The 16,241-nt window shown below is 35.0% G+C and overlaps 1 protein-coding gene across 6 annotated transcripts in view; it reads right to left on the reverse strand.

Annotated features, from left to right (window-relative positions):
* Pcm1 (pericentriolar material 1) overlaps positions 1-16,241 on the reverse strand; it is a 91,915-nt gene that overhangs the window by 62,177 nt on the left and 13,497 nt on the right. For 3 of the 6 annotated variants that reach the window (XM_029481018.2, XM_029481015.2, XM_029481016.2), the window contains exons 3-9: positions 15,310-15,555; positions 14,081-14,350; positions 12,198-12,368; positions 11,903-12,019; positions 5,967-6,144; positions 2,969-3,078; positions 894-1,110 (exon numbers count right to left, since the gene is read on the reverse strand). In XM_029481018.2, coding sequence (XP_029336878.1) covers positions 894-1,110; positions 2,969-3,078; positions 5,967-6,144; positions 11,903-12,019; positions 12,198-12,368; positions 14,081-14,350; positions 15,310-15,555 — 1,309 coding nt within the window. The remainder of the gene's footprint in view (positions 1-893; positions 1,111-2,968; positions 3,079-5,966; positions 6,145-11,902; positions 12,020-12,197; positions 12,369-14,080; positions 14,351-15,309; positions 15,556-16,241) is intronic. The other 3 variants (XM_029481019.2, XM_021169412.3, XM_029481017.2) reach the window with 2 other exon arrangements.

Here is a 16,241-nt window from a genome sequence, read left to right on the forward strand (position 1 = left end):
AACAACTAATATTATCCTCTACAAGAAGAGAAAGGTAGCTGAGATTAAGACGGGTGAAATGACTGTGTTTCAGGGCAGAAATAGCAGAGAAACAGGAGATATGTGAAGAATAAAGAACTAATATTCCAAGATGGATGTGGCAATGCAAACATATAATCCCAGACCTGCAGAGACCGAAGCAGGAATAATGAAAATTTGAAGTGGGCCTGATTGCCATTGTAAAATCTTATCTCAAAACACAAAAGAGAACATCCGATTCTTTTGTTATTTTGAATGATTTATTTATATTTTATGTATATGTACCTGTGTGAATTTATGTTCATCACATGCATGCAGGTGCCCATAAAACCCAGAGACCATCAGATCCCCTGGAACTGGAATGATAGGCAGTTCGGAGCTGCCTGTCAGATCTGGGAAACAAACCTGGATTCTCTGCAAGAGCAGTAAGTGTTTTTGGCTGCTGAGCCATCTTTCCAGGTCAAGAATGGGGATTCTAAAAATGGTGTTCCTATCCATTTTAATTTTTTCATTCAGACAAAAATGGGAATGTTACAGTAATAATAATGGCCAGCTGGGGTTACCCAAGCTGATTCCAAGTTCCAGCACTTAAAAGCTCCTATTACTGTGGGGAAGAACTAGGGTTGAGAATGTAACTAGAGACTAGTTCTAAATTATCCCTCACAACCTCATTTTTTTTTCTTTTATGAATAGATTTAACATCTATTTGGCTCTTATCACATAAAAAAAAAAGCTTATTAAAAGGCTTTTCAGATTCAAGATTCTTTTTCAAATATTATTTTTTTCAAACTAGTTATTAACGTATCAAATACATACTGACCACCATGTGTACTTACATGCCCTTTACATAATATTGCTGTATCTGATTTACTCACATGATGAGTTGTTCAGATGCTGATCTCGAAGGTTATGAAGTTCTCCAAGTAATTTGTCCATTTTCTGTTTCTTTTCCTGTAGTACTCTCATTTTGCTAAAAAGCTGTACTTTCTCATCGGGTAAATGTTCAGAAACGGAGGGATTTCTGCTCTGAGAAATCTCTCTAGTTAATGAAAGACTTTCTGCCTGTCTTCTGTTGTCTGGAACAGCTGGAGGCTTAAGTTTAAAAAAAAAAAAAAAGAAGAAGAAGGAAAATATTTAAAACAAATAAATTAAGTTGCATTTTACTGTACGTTGACATTTATTTTGTTTCCTATTTTGTTATTAATACCATCCTTCCATTAACAATCTTATACCTATGTTCTTCGATTACCCAAGAGCGTCTTTACATAAGGTCTGACGGGGCTCATTAGAAAACTTTACTAATCTTTGCTAGATAGCTGTCCAAAATGAATGGCTCGCCTTATTTTCTTGGTGGGAAAAACAAGAATTGCTACCTTTCCCAGTGAGAGGCAATGTTCACCCATTCTTCTCCAGATCCCACACTCAAAATTCACATGCATATAATTATTTTACAAAGTTCACAAAACTAAAACATTATTAATTCTAAAATTGTCCTGCTAGATATGACAGCACAAGCCTGTAACCATAGTGCTTTAAGAGGCTAGCACAGAAAATGAAAAATGTGACGTCAGCCTGTCTTACAAAGTAAGACTTTGCTTCAATACTAAACCAAGCAAAAATACTCAAAAGCCTTTCTTAAAATTGTCAGGAAGATAAAATAACGCAAGGGCATAAACTTAAAACTAACTTTAAAGGATCCAAGAACCAAAATGGCTCCCCCATCATTGGGAAGAGAAGCCCCTTGGTCTTGCAAACTTTAGATGCCTCAGTACAGGGGAACGCGCCAGGGCCAAGAAGTGGGAGTGGGTGGGTAAGGGAGTAGGGTGGGGGGTGTGTGGGGGACTTTTGGGATAGCATTGAAAATGTAAATGAAGAAAATACCTAATTAAAAATAAATAAATTAAAAAAAAAAAGAATGCATCTTTTGAAAACCTAAAGACAAATGTTCATCATCCTTAGCAATCATGGAAAGGCATTAAAAAAACGTTGAGAAATTTATTTTACCACACTTAAAATGGATATAAACAACAACAAAATGCAAAAAAAAAAAAAAAAAAAAAATCAACCAAATAAACAACAACAAAACCTAAAAAAAAAAAAACTAATTTTAAGTCTCTGTTTGTTTATTTTTTTAAGCCAGGGTCTCATTATGTAGCCCTGGCTGTTCTAGATCACACTACATAGTTCCATCTGCTTCTGCCTCCCAGTGCTAGGATTAAAGCATGCACCACCATACACAGCCTAACTTCAAGTCTCAAAGGTTATAACCACCCAGTGTTTAAAAGAGGTCAAAAGAATGCTTATCTAACAGCCTACACAGAGAAAAAAAACCTGTACTACTCAGCACAGTTAAATTAGCTTTTCTGGGTGTGGATCCATGGCTCACTGGTTAAGAGCACTTTGCTGCTCTTACAGAGGACCCAGGTCCTAGCATGTACATGTACATCAGGCAGTCACAATTACTGTAACACTAGTCCCAGATCTGTTGTCCTCTTCTGACTTCTGTATGCATATGATACACACACACACATTCAGGTACACATATACAAATAAAATAAATCTTAACAAAGTACATACATTTTCCTCTAACCTAAAATTTCTAAAAAGATAGTGTTAAGAATTATATGGGGCCCACTCAAATCTTACAAATCATATTTTGGAGGTTGATGGATTCTGTATCCACTTTTCCCCCTTTTTTGTTTTTCAAGACAGGGTTTCTCTGTGTAGCCCTGGCTGTCCTGGAACTCACTCTGTAGACCAGGCTGGCTTTGAACTCAAAGAGACCCAGCTGTCTCTGCCTCCCAAGTGCTTGGATTAAAACTGTGCTCCACTACCACCCAGCTCCATTTTTTTTAAACAGTCAAGTCAGGTGATATTTATGTTTACTGAGGCTTGAGATCCACTGGGTTAATTACTGTGATTTCTAAACTTAACTATAGAATCTAATCACCTGAGAATCACGAAGCTGATTATGGAAACGCTGAATTAAATCATTCAGTTCTTCATTTAGTTCAGATGTGATGCTGACTCCAGATAAGCTTCCTGTAGTTTCTGTAACAACTGAAAACAAAATGCAATACTATACTCAGTATAAATGAGCACCAAGTGACGCATACATTGTGAGGGGGAGAACTTCAACCGAACATGAGTATGAAACTTTTAGTTACCTTACTTATCTCTCAGCCAACCACTTTATTAGTTTATATCTAAAAAACAGAAAAATAATGAGACAACTGCTAAACTCTAGTGACTCATGTTTTTCAATCTCAACTTACAAGAAAAGCTAGGATTGTAGTCCCAATTAATAAATGTGATTTGGTTGGTCAGAGATAGAAAGGCTTTATCAGATAGAAGGAACAGTGCTGACTCTGCCTCCTACAAGAAAACCAATACTGCAATTCAGGAATGGGCATGTTTTTCTACAAAGTATAGACTGAAAAGTAGCATGGCTTTCTGGAATACAGTTCTTGCCTCAACCACCCATTTCTCCTATTAAATAATGGCAAAAAAATTAGCAATATGTAAATAAGATTGACAGTGTTCCATAAAACCATGCCATAAAGTAGACCAAATCCAGCTAGCCAAGCTTTGTACTCCCACAGTTGAGTAGATAATTTTACTGAAGTAGCTGCTTGTGATAGAGCAGTTTCAGTAAAGACCACAGGTTTTGGGCTGGAGAGATGGCTCAGCGGTTAAGAGCACTGACTGCTCTTCCAGAGGTCATGAGTTCAATTCCCAGCAACCACATGGTGGCTCACAACCATCTGTAATGGGATCTGATGCACTCTTCTGGTGCATCTGAAGACAGCAATAGTGTACTCATATACATAGAATAAATAAACAACAACAAAAACCCACACAACAAAAATCCTCTCATCCTCCTAAAGCACGTTTCTGAAGACAATACTGACAATACCTACTGCTCTCTACCCAGTTCCCCATCTTTATCCTTTAGCCTTTTAATTTTTAAAAGCCAGAAGCCATCTTTTTAGCCTTTCAATGTTAAAAGCCAGAAGCTACAAAATGCTTTTTCTTAAAAAGAAAATAGCATTTTCTGCTACAGCAAACAAACAAACCAAAACAATAACAACCAAAAAGTAAAAACTAGTATTTGAGACTGACAGAAATCTTTTTCTAGTCTAAACTCTCTGTGTAAAACACCAACATTACAATTCAGATAATTAACAAACAACTTTCTGGACAGTAAAAATAAAGCACTCCTTCTCTAAGGAAGATGTGTTGTGTCTCCAAACAAATTAGAAACACTAACCCTTGCTTTCATCAGTTTTCTACTGTAAAATTTCATAAAACACAAGGAAAAACTTTTAAAAGTAAGCTAAAGTTCTTGTTGAAGAAGTATATAAAGCTCAAATATAAATCTAATTACAGCCTTTAATTGAAATTCCTAATAGTATATTTTGTAAAAGAAATTATTTGTATATTTTAACCTAAAATTCAATAGCTTTCGACTAATATTCTACTAATATTTCTACTAATTTTCTACTAATTTCTACTAATATTTCTACTAATATTCTCTAATAAAACCTAGCCAAGTAAGAGACTGTGTTTGACATCCTTTTCTATGAAACAGTCCCAAGGGTAAAAAGCCTTAGCCAGTAGCCTACAATTCTGATGATCCAACAACTACTCAAGATTGTGGAGAAGAAATTAGGAACTTTGTGAGCCCCACTGCTCCACAGGATGCACAGGCAGTAACGGCTGTGAGCATGATACAGACACTACTTCAGTAATGCAGCCACTGGTTAGTTGCCCATAAACCTGTGAGCAACCCACAATCCTGTAGGCAACCTTCATGAAACTTACAAAAAGCAAATAATTAATAATAATAAATAAATACTGGCCTAATTATAATGCTCAAAGATAAATAAACTGAGAATTGATATGAAGACATAATTATAATTAAGCCAATGGAAGTCTATTATATTACTTTGCAAATATATACAATTGCTATCTGTCAATTAAAAAATAAAACTTAAAAAAAAAACCTTAGCTTTTATTGAGTTTTAATAAGCAAAATCTTACTTTTAACCTAATAACTTAAAACAGGTGACTCAATACTAATCAATTCTATTGTCACTTATAGTTATATACAGTTCTGAAGGAAAAAGGGAAAAAAAAAAAAAGGTTTCGAGTCTCACCAAATACTAAAGTATAATAGCAGCTTTAAAAGTTCATATAATACTTCTATGAAGTATTATAGAGAAGGGTAGCTATGTACACATATGTGTACATCAGAGGTTGATTTGGGGTATCTTCCTTAGTCACTCTCCATATTATTTTTGAGACAGGATTACTCACTGAGCCCAAAGCTCATCAACTGGCTAGACCACAGAACCCCAGGGAATCCTCTTGTCTCTGTCCCTTCTGGAGCTGGGACTACAGATGACTTGGCTTTAATGTGCTTGTTGAGGATCCAAACTAAGGTCCTTATGCTTGTGGAACAAGCACTTTACCAACTGTACCCTAAGAATTCTTTGAGCCTCCTTGCCTCGGACTTCAGTGTGCTGGGATTACAGGTGTTATGATACCAGGCCTGGCTTATTATTTTTTAAACCTTCTTTGCAAGACAAATAACAACAACAATCTTAGCTGAGTGAGATTAAAAACAAAAACAAAACAAAACAAAAAGGCAGTAATTCCTGCAAAGTGGAAACAAAAGAAACAAGAGCCCTATCACTCTGAGGTTACTAAACAGTACTACATACAGGCCCATCTGTTTTACCTCTCAAAGGTCTGTACGGTATGATAGCCAGGAGTTGTTCCTGCAACCTCTTCTGTATAACCAGAGAAAAGCATAGAACAGAGTAAACCTGGCTTGCAGGTTGCTAAACTAGTCAACCACCGAGATCTGATAATACAGTAATAGCAATTCATTTTGTAATAATGAGCCTTTCTTCTAAAGCGATTATTCTGTGACTATCACATACCAGAGTCATCCATCACAGCTATAGCTTGCTCTGCTTTATGCTGCAAAGCTAGAAGAGCAGCCTGTCGGCCCTGCAGAGCTCGCAGCTGCTCCTGCTGTTGTAACATTCTTTTTAATAAATCATGTTGTTTCTTCAAATTTTCTGTCTCTTCCATAGGCTCCTGCTGAGGATCTCTGGCCTGAAAAATAAGACCAACAATACTAATACCTGACAGTTGAAATCCATGGGACTGTTTCATTTGCTAATGGCAAAGTACAGCAGATACTAGTTTCAATTAAATACACAACCCTAGATACAGTTTTAATAGATTAGAAAATTGGTATGTCCCACACTAAAAACTGAGTACTTTTACAGTAAAAAACTATGAGCAGTTAAAAGGAAGGGAATAAAACTCTTAGAAAGCAGAAGGTTCAAATTATAGGAAGGCAAATGGAGCTATACATACTGCAGACAAAATAATAGGGAACCAATTACAAATTATACTGAGTTAATGTTCTCAAAGATTTTCTCTATATACTATCAGGTAGCAACATTTTCTATCATTCCAGAAGAGAACTTTTAACATACACAACAAAAGCAAAATAAGTGAGGGCAGGGGAGGAGAAGACAGAGACACAGAGAATATACCAACTTCTAACCAAGGTCAAGAATTTTTAAATATATTTGATTATCTTATGTAAAAAGGCTAACTGAAGCACATTAAATATATAACAAAGCAGAAAACTCTATTTTGTATCAAGTGGTTTTATTAGTTTTTAACTCTTAAATTACGTCCATTTAGCTGAGTTTGGGGCATAAACTGAATCTGGAAGACTTCCCCAATACAATAAAAATTTATCATCCTCTCTATATGCAACATAAAAGATTTAAATAGGGACTACTTAGAAGAAACTACCAATGGGGGTGGAGATGACTCAGCAGTTATACATGCTTGTTACTCTTGCATAGGACCCAGCCAGGTTCACTTCCCAGCACTCACATAGAGGTTCACCACCACCTGTAACTCTAGTTCCTAGACTCTAATACCCTCTTCTGATCTCTATGGGCATCAGACATGCATAGGATACCCACACATACATACAGGTAAAACACTTATACATGCAAAATAAAACAATATTTTAAAAGAAAAAATTTAAAGAAGTAATGACCAAATGGGCTGATGATATGGCTTAGTGGTAAAGTTCTTGCTTTAAGGCCACGTGTGTTCAAAAAACAAACAAACAAACAAAACCAAACACATACACAAAATTAAAATTTAAAACACAGCTGAACAAAACTACTCAAACTAATCAGAACTAATCAAAAAACAGAAATGTAAATACAGCCCCAAACAATAAATTTTAAGCCCAGTTATATATAAAATATATTGTAAAGATATTCTTCATAAATGATTTACCATCAAAATATTTTAAAGTTCTATTATTTTAATCCATTGACAAAAAAATATCCCCTTTAATGTATTGATTTGGCTTCAAATTTGCCACACTAACAAATTTTTGTTGGGAATATAAAATTTTAAATGATTTCTCCCCTAAAATTACAAAACAAAGTAAAAAGTTAAATGATTTCTTTTGAAAGTAAAAATAAATACACTGATCTACTTTCCCTGGGCAAATGTGATTTCTAGAGAAACCACAGGGAATACAGACAGCTCAAGAAGTTTCCTTCTGGATGACATCCTTCACCAGCGTTACACAAAGCCTCTTCCATCTACCTCCTCCAAGTAGAACCATCAATACTGTAAATAAGACTGGGTAGCCATGACAACATCTTACATTGTGACTTAGAAATGGGGGGAAAAGGTGAAGAAAGTACAGTTAACTATTCAGAGAAAGTTAAGATGAAACTAGAAGTTTAGTGCAGGTTGATGACACCTAACAACTTTTATATACATATAATTTACATTTCAGATTAGTAGTTATAATCAACTATGAAGAAAGCTGGGAAGCTAGCTGGGTGTAGTGGTGCATGCCTTAAATCTCAGTACTTGAGAGGCAGAGGCAGCTATAACTCTGAATTCAAGGCCAGTGTGGTCTATAAGAGTTCCACCCTAGCCATGAGTTGTACCCTAGCTACACAGTAAGACCCTGTCTTTAAAAACGGGGGGGCGGGGGGGGCGGGGGGGGATTGGGAGGAGGCAAATTGAACTGCTTGCCTTATAAGCATAAGAACTTGAGTTGGATCCTCAGAACCTGTATTTTTTTTTAGAAAAAGGCTAGAACTAGTGGTCCACACTTGTAAACTTACTCCTTCAAAGGTTGGGAGAAGCAGATACGTGAAACCCATAGCCAATCTCACTGGTTTATTTGATCCAGTTACAAGCCAATGAAAGGCACTGTCTCAAAACAAAGGTGGGACAGTACTCCTCTCACAAAGGATAGGTATACATGAAGCTGTTACAGAATACAAAATATTACATCTATAAAATACACCAAAAATATCAGTCTTCATAGATAGTTATTTTATATCAACCTGCAAACTCATAAGGCTGTTTTCAGCTCCGAATCTAACGTAGAATCGATTTCAAACCTTTCTCTCTATTCTTCAAACACAATATATTTTGTATCTCTTAGAGGGACAAAGTGGAAGGAGTTAGAGTTAACGGATTCTATAAACAGAAAACAAACTTAAAAGTCAAGTGATACAAAGTGAGGTTTTATTTAATTAAAATCATTTGTGAATTATGTGCAAGTATGCTGCATTAGGATGACCTAATAATCAAGACTAGGGTTGGCAGAATGGCTCAGCAGACTAGAGAGCTTGTCTTACAGCTAAGCATTGAGTCTGATGACCTGAGTCAATCCTGAGGACCCACATTGTCTAGGGAGAGCAATAAAGGTTGTCCTCCACAAGCATGTTGTGGCCCACCACAGGCATACACTCACACACAATAAAAATAAAAATTTTGTTTTAAAAGATCAAGATTAAGTATAGTTAAATTGTGACAAATCCCTGAACAAGTTTAAGTTATAATTATTCTTATTTGTAAGAATACTTTCCAAGAGACAGAAACAGAAGGGCTTTGGAGGGTTGTTTGTTTGTTTGTTTGTTTGTTTAATGAACTACCACAGGGTGAAAGAAGACCTGGTAAACGTGCTACAGTGTACTGTATAAGGAAGAAAGACAAATTTTAAGGCATACCTGGAGTAGTTCACATCCCTTTTGCCCCTTCAATGCTATTAAGTGTAAAGATAACCAGGCACTTCTCTGCTTAAAGGGGTACCTTAAGCTTAGTGCTCTGGATAACTAAAGACAACGCCTCGACACACCAAAAAAGTAATAAAAAAACTGCCAAAATATGAGGTTGTTTCATCATCTTAAACATCAAAAAAAAAAAAAAGAAAAGAAAAAAGAATGAAAGGAAAGAAAGAAGGAAGGAAGAAAATATAACTATAAAGTAAAAAATGATCATTGGTAACAAGCTAACAATAAAACTTACGAAATTACTATGGTGTATCCTAAACTATTAAATCGATATTTAGCTCTTGCTAAAAGGATACACATGCTTTTACAAGTGTTATTTCTTTCAAATGTATTAGAAGAACTACAGAAACTGCCTTCTTCACTTAAGTGCTTTTATACAAATCACAGGAAACTAAAACAAAAAACATTAAAATCAAACACTGAAGAAGAAAATCTAGCAAAACATTAAAACATCAATGAGCAAATCAACTAACTAATTTTTTTTTTCCAAGAGGGAGAGAGAGGAAGAAGAAAAGATTTTAAACAGTAACACAAATAAATACAAGCCAAAAGCAGAAAAAAGCATCTCTTCCACGAAGGACGGAAAACCTAAAATCTTGTACTGTTTTCTTTTACTCTAATGAACTTTTATAATAATAATAAAAAAAGTTAAAGTATCTTTCGAATTCATAAACACTAGTATTATAAACAAGAGCAACTTAACAAAAAGAACAAGTTATTATTCTATAATTTATAATAAATCAAAATCAGCTACCATATTTTATCCATGCAGAGGTGTATTCTAAAGCAAAAAGATTTAAAAACACTTAGCAACAGCATTTTACTAAAACAGATTACAGTATATCAATGGAGTTGATAATTTATAGAGTTAAGAGTAATAGCAGTTAACAGAAAAGCAAATAAAGAAGAAATAGAACTACAGAGCTGCTCGTTTAAAGACTTCCCAAGTTAACATTGTGAAGTATACCTTTGAGGGAAATCCACGTTTTCAGTTACATTTCCTATTAGGTCTCAGTTCCCTGTCATTCTGAGGAGCTTTGTCACCTTTCCCTTTAGGACTTGTAGTAACATCAATGTCTGAAACCTGTTCTTGGGAAGCTGAATTCCCTAGTTTGTCCTCAATGCAGGGCCGAATTCTCATGACTAAAAGATGCCTCCTTCACTAAATAGTGTAACATATTAAGTTAACTCCTGTTATATGTTAACATAACTCCATATATGTTAAACTCCTGTTTAACATATAAGCCAGCCTTGTAAATAAATACAATAATGTCTCGTTTCACCTTAAAGATAAATTTAACCCAAAGCCATCCCCAAGAGGAAGTAAACTTAATTAGACTTTCAAGTTTCTACAGAATAAAGTTACTTATTAAATATAAGCAAGCACTATATCTGCGACAAGTTTGAAGTATAGAAAACTGCTAAAGCATATTTTAACATTTATTTGGTACATAACAATTTACAAAAGGCCATGATTTTTTATCATTATGAAGGAAATTCTCATCACAGTAAATACTGTGGATTTTAGTATGTAAATTACAATCAACTGTAACATTCCCCATCCCTCTCCTATAAAATCCTTTCCTCAGCCAACCCTAACCCTGCTGCTGCTGCTGCTGCTGCTCCTGGTATGAAGAGAGACACTATTCCCAGGACCACTATGACAGAAAACAATTCCCCACAGCTGAATCCACTCTTCAACAACTGTTTGGATCAAACCCCCTGAGTATTTCCTAAATAAAAAGAAAAAAAAAATCAAATTTCTTACTTTAAAAAGGGCTAAATAGGAAGGATAGGGAGGAGAAAAGAAACAGGTAAAATTTGTAGAGCAGTAATTAAAGGAAACAAACCCTCAAATTCCTAGTGCTGAATGCTATCTTGAAATATATTACAAAAATCAATACATGGGTGCTAATCATTACAAAAAAAAGGCTTACTTTAGTAGCACTACGTGTTTAACAGCTACACACGCGTATGATTAGAATGTTGCTTCCATAGTGTAGTGGTTATCACATGCACTTCAGGGAAGTGCACATCTGTTCAAATAAAAGTGTTTAAAAGCCAAGCAGTTTTGAAATATACTACATTCTTTGAACTAAATAATCTTATAACCTTTTCTTTCTCCAGAGTCCTATAAATTACTCTTTCCCAAGAGGAAAATGTTTTATTAATTTTATTTTATAGTCAGAAACCACATTACTTTTTCTTCATTGAGAGTAAATAATGTTAATATCCTGATTCATTTATTAGCTGTTATTTCAACGTTTTATTAGACATCTAGCTTTGTTAAAGTACTACAGCATGAGAAGTTTTCAAAAATCTTAGCACATTTAAAATGAGTCCTCACCAGAAAATGAACGTGAAAACTTCTCCAGCAATTACATGCTTAATATTCATGAGTATCACACCCTAGTGATACTAACAGTTTTATACCTACAATGAATCTAAGTTTGCCAATGCTTCTTAAAACCAGGAAAGCTGTGCTGAGCAAAACCAACTTCACTGACATTTCTGTACAACGAAATCTAAAAATGACTAGATTTCCAACAATGTTAGTAATAAAGCTTTCAAACTTCTGTGTTTAGAAACTATATATACCATTAACATTTTGAGGGTTTCTTTCCTAGAATACACTTTTTTACTAAAGAATGCCAAAAAACTATCATCTTGAAAACTGGAGGAAAACCTTACATCTTCATTTCCAGCACTTTAATTACCAAAAAGCGGCTTACCGTGGTATCTGAAGCCTCAGACTGCACATCTGCGTTTAGCGATGTGCTCTCAGCTACAGAACCAGATCCCACAGCTGAGTCTACAGTCCGAACATCCTCCTCCTCATTTTCTCTAGCCTGAAATATTTTAGTGGTATAAATCATACAACTATTAAAAACGGCAATAAAAATGTTATAATGGATGGCACGATTTTGAAAATATGTTAACTCCTCTGGAGTGACATCAGAATGTCATCAGTATTTGTACATGGTACATCATAAAAATAACATACATCACTTAAAGTCTAAAACTTACAAGGATTTTCTGTAGAAATTTCATGTATGACTTTTCTTGCTCTTTAAGATGCTCTATCAGATGAGTAAGGCGCTCAACATTGGCAGATCTTTCATTTTTCTCTACAAGATCTTCTCGCATAGAACTAGCTTTAGTGATATAGTCACGAATTTGAACAAGCCTGCTTACAATCTGTAGGAAAATGTTAAAAAGAAAAATAAGAATGGCAGTATACACCATATAACACCAAGCATAATTTATAGCAATAGTGTTATCAAGCAAACATATCTAGGTTTACCATATACATTTATACAGGCAAGAAATCTTTAAACTTAGATTTTTAAAAATGAAAACATAATCGTCAATAAACTTCAATCACCATCAATCTAAAAGTAATAATAAAACTAGTTTAGTTTATATTATCTGAAAAATTGCATGGAGTTGGTGTTGTCCTTCTATTTTTCTATTTTACGTGATTTCCAGGTACTGAATGCTCAGGTGCGGCGTGTAGACAGCAGAGGAGGCCCAGTGAGTGAAGTCCTACAGTTCACAGCAGCACAGCCATGTGGCTGTTCTTTCCTCATTCCCTCATTGTCCCTACAGAGTGCCAGGACCCAAGCACTGTAGGTTCTCCCACTAAGTAATCTCACCAGGCCCCAAAATTGTGTTTACAAAACAAAGTGCTAAGAAATTATTTTATCTATTCCGTAGGTGGCAGGGGTGGGGGTCTCCCGTGTGCACGATGATATATGAATACGTATGCACAGATGTGCCAGAGGCCTAAGTGCACTATGTTCTCTCCTTCCACCTTTACGTGGGCTCCAGGGATCATAGTCAGGTGGCCAGGTTTGCACAGCAAGCACCTTTACCCTCCGCGCCATCTCACTGCCCCTAAATAGTCCTTCTAATAGTTCTATCTCTTTATAAATAATTGGTAGTATTATAAAAGTAAAATTAAAAGTAGTATACTTTTGGGGCTGGTGAGATGGCTCAGCAGGTAAGGGCACTGACTGCTCTTCCAAAGGTCCTGAGTTCAAATCCCAGCAACCACATGGTGGCTCACAACCACCCATAATGAGATCTGACACCCTCTTCTGGTGTGTCTGAAGTCAGCTACAGTGAATTTATGTATAATAATAAATAAAAATAAAAAAGTAGTATACTTTTGAAAATATTTTCCAAAAATATCAACACTGTCTTATTCTTTTTTTCGTGATTTACTTTACTTTAGTTGTATACATGTCAGTAGGCAGTGCATGTGAGCACAGGTGCCTGTGAAGAGCAGACCTATCAGATCTTCCTAGAGCCAGAGTTTCAGGAGATGTGAACTATCTAGTCTGTATGTTGGCAACCAAACTTGAGTCTTCCACAAGAGCCATATGAGCCCTTAACCACTGAGCCATCTCTTCAGCCCCAATAGCTACACTGAAAAAAATTCTTTTTTAAAAAGCCTAATCATACTGACTCCAATACCCCTTTATTAAAAATTAGCAGTTCAGGGCTGGAGAGATGGCTCAGTGGTTAAAAGCACTGACTGCTTTTCCGAAGGTCCTGAGTTCAAATCCCAGAAACCACATGGTGGCTCACAACCATCTATAATGAGATCTGATGCCCTCTTCTGGTGTGTCTGAAAACAGCTACAGTGTACTTACATATAGTAAATAAATAAATCATAAAAAAAAATTAGCAGTTCAGTATTTCACAAATTAGAGATTTAATGAACACAAATATGTAATTTCCCAACCATTTAGAAATAAAGTATTATTCTACTTAAAATAAATATGGTAGATTATTGAAGAGGGCTAGAGAAAAGCTAATTCCACCTAAGTGAAATTCCTACATGCATAGCCTAATACGCCTTAAGATCTTCATGTCTATACTTTTAGATAAACCCATTTTATTACCTGGCTGCTCTCCATTGCAGGCTCCCCTCTCCCATCTTCTTCAGAGACTTGACAGTTTTGCAAAAGGTCATTACTTAGAGCAGAAGCAAACAACTCTTTGCACTGTGCTGACGTTGTCGTCTCTCTTTTTGGAAGACTTGCAGTAGCATCCTTGCTCTTGTTAGTATTAATCTGCATAGGCAAAAAGTTGAAGGGCTTTCGGTTTTCACTAAGCTGACGTTTGTTGTTAGCCGCTGTTGCTCTACCTTGAGAATCACTTCCAATACTTCTCTATACACAAAAAGGAAACCAAATCACATAAACATTAATCTTTCAACAAATTTTTAGGATTCCACTGTTCTTAGTTTCAACATTAGATGAAGTGTCTATAGTTCTGTAAAAGAGCTTTGAGATTCAGATCTACAAAATTATGCTACATTATCAAAATGTTATTACTCTCATTTTTTGAGATAATGCAGTTGATAAATATGAATGATTAGTCTAACACAGTACTGTGGGCTACATTATAATCCATATCGCTTTTTATTTAACAAAATTCATATAGATGTTGGATCCAATGAATTGGTATTAACTAATAGAAAATAAGCACAATGATTTATCTACATGAAACACTATCTGAAAAAGGAGTTTAGAATTGGCAATACAGCTAGACAGACTGCTTACAAAGTATCTTTAAGACCCTAAATTTAATCTCCAACACCACATACACATACACATGCACACACAAATCAGTTTAGTGCCTGGCATATGTGTATATAGCACATTTACATAATCATTTACACGATCACTGTCATATTAGACTTGAACCTATTATTCTATATGTTTGAAAACCTCTATCTCTGCAAGACAGAGATATGACAATAAAATACTGGTAAAAATACCAGTGAAGAGATTTATTATCATTTCTATTTGCCATTAGATCTAAATTTCATTTTAGTGAACTTTATTATAAGTTAGTTATATTCTAAACTTTAGATAACCAAGCACATTCACACTTATCCAATAAATGTGCTAAACTTATCTACTTAGCAAAATCTACTTTCATAATTTAAGCTAGCTATTAGAAAATAACCCAGAGAGAAGTAGCTTTGGCAAATGTAAAAATATAACTTTGCTTCTTATCATCAGAATTTAAAATTTTTCCCAATCTTTTATTCTTAAGATATACTACTTAATCCATTTCAAGTATTTCCCACAGTTATATCTTATTTTGAAAGCAATTCACAAACCTGATCTAAATCACTGAAGTTTATCCGCTGTTTAAGTTTCTCTAGTTCTGCCTGCTCTGGAACAGACATCTGAGTCATATATCTACTGTGTGGAAACGTATGTGGAATCTTTGTTCTTCGCCTTCCAACTCCTGGTGATGACTCCGGAGAAATATCGTTAGTTACCCTCTTATCACTTGCTACACCAAACTTTTTCTTATTCTTTTCTGATGATCTATTGGCCTTCTTCTGTTGGCCACCCCACTCCTTTAAAAAAGTAAAAGCAAAAGTTAATCTGACCAATTCAAACCAGAAAAATAATTTAGTATGTTCAAAAAACAAAAAAACAAAAACAGAACTTTGATGTGGATATTAAAATTTCAAGACATTTTCACACACAAATACTCTACCTTAGAGATTTATTTCTGTGAAATCTGTTTGTTTGTTTGTTTGTTTTTCATTATTACATCCATCCTAATATTTCAGTTGATCTTTAAAAAGCCTATTACTGATAATAAATATTAAGCTCCAAATCACAAATCTCAATATGCAAATCAATTTAAATATTTTCAATAGTTTCTTTTTTGAAATAAGGTCTTGTTAGTTCTGACTGCCTTGAATTCACCATACAATCCAGGTTATTCTTGTACTCATGATTCTCCTATTTCAGTCTATCAACTGTCTACGTGTATAAGACTACAGGGATGCACTACTAGGCCCACTGCAAAAGCATTTCTAAAAACTCTTCTTTCCATCTATCTGTTCTGATATCTATAAATCTCAACACTGAGGGACTGAGAAAAAAAGCTGGAATGTTTAAAAGAATTCAAGGGCAGCTAGCTTGGGCTGTATAGTAAAACCTTTACCTTAAAAAGGTTAAAAAAAAAAAAACTGTTCTAAATTAAGTAGTGAAATAAATACGTCTTTAACAGGTCTCCTTTAGATGAAAATCT

The sequence above is a fragment of the Mus caroli genome, unplaced genomic scaffold (assembly GCF_978045245.1).
Source record: "Mus caroli unplaced genomic scaffold, Mus_caroli_1 scaffold_10, whole genome shotgun sequence".
Taxonomy (NCBI): domain Eukaryota; kingdom Metazoa; phylum Chordata; class Mammalia; order Rodentia; family Muridae; genus Mus; species Mus caroli.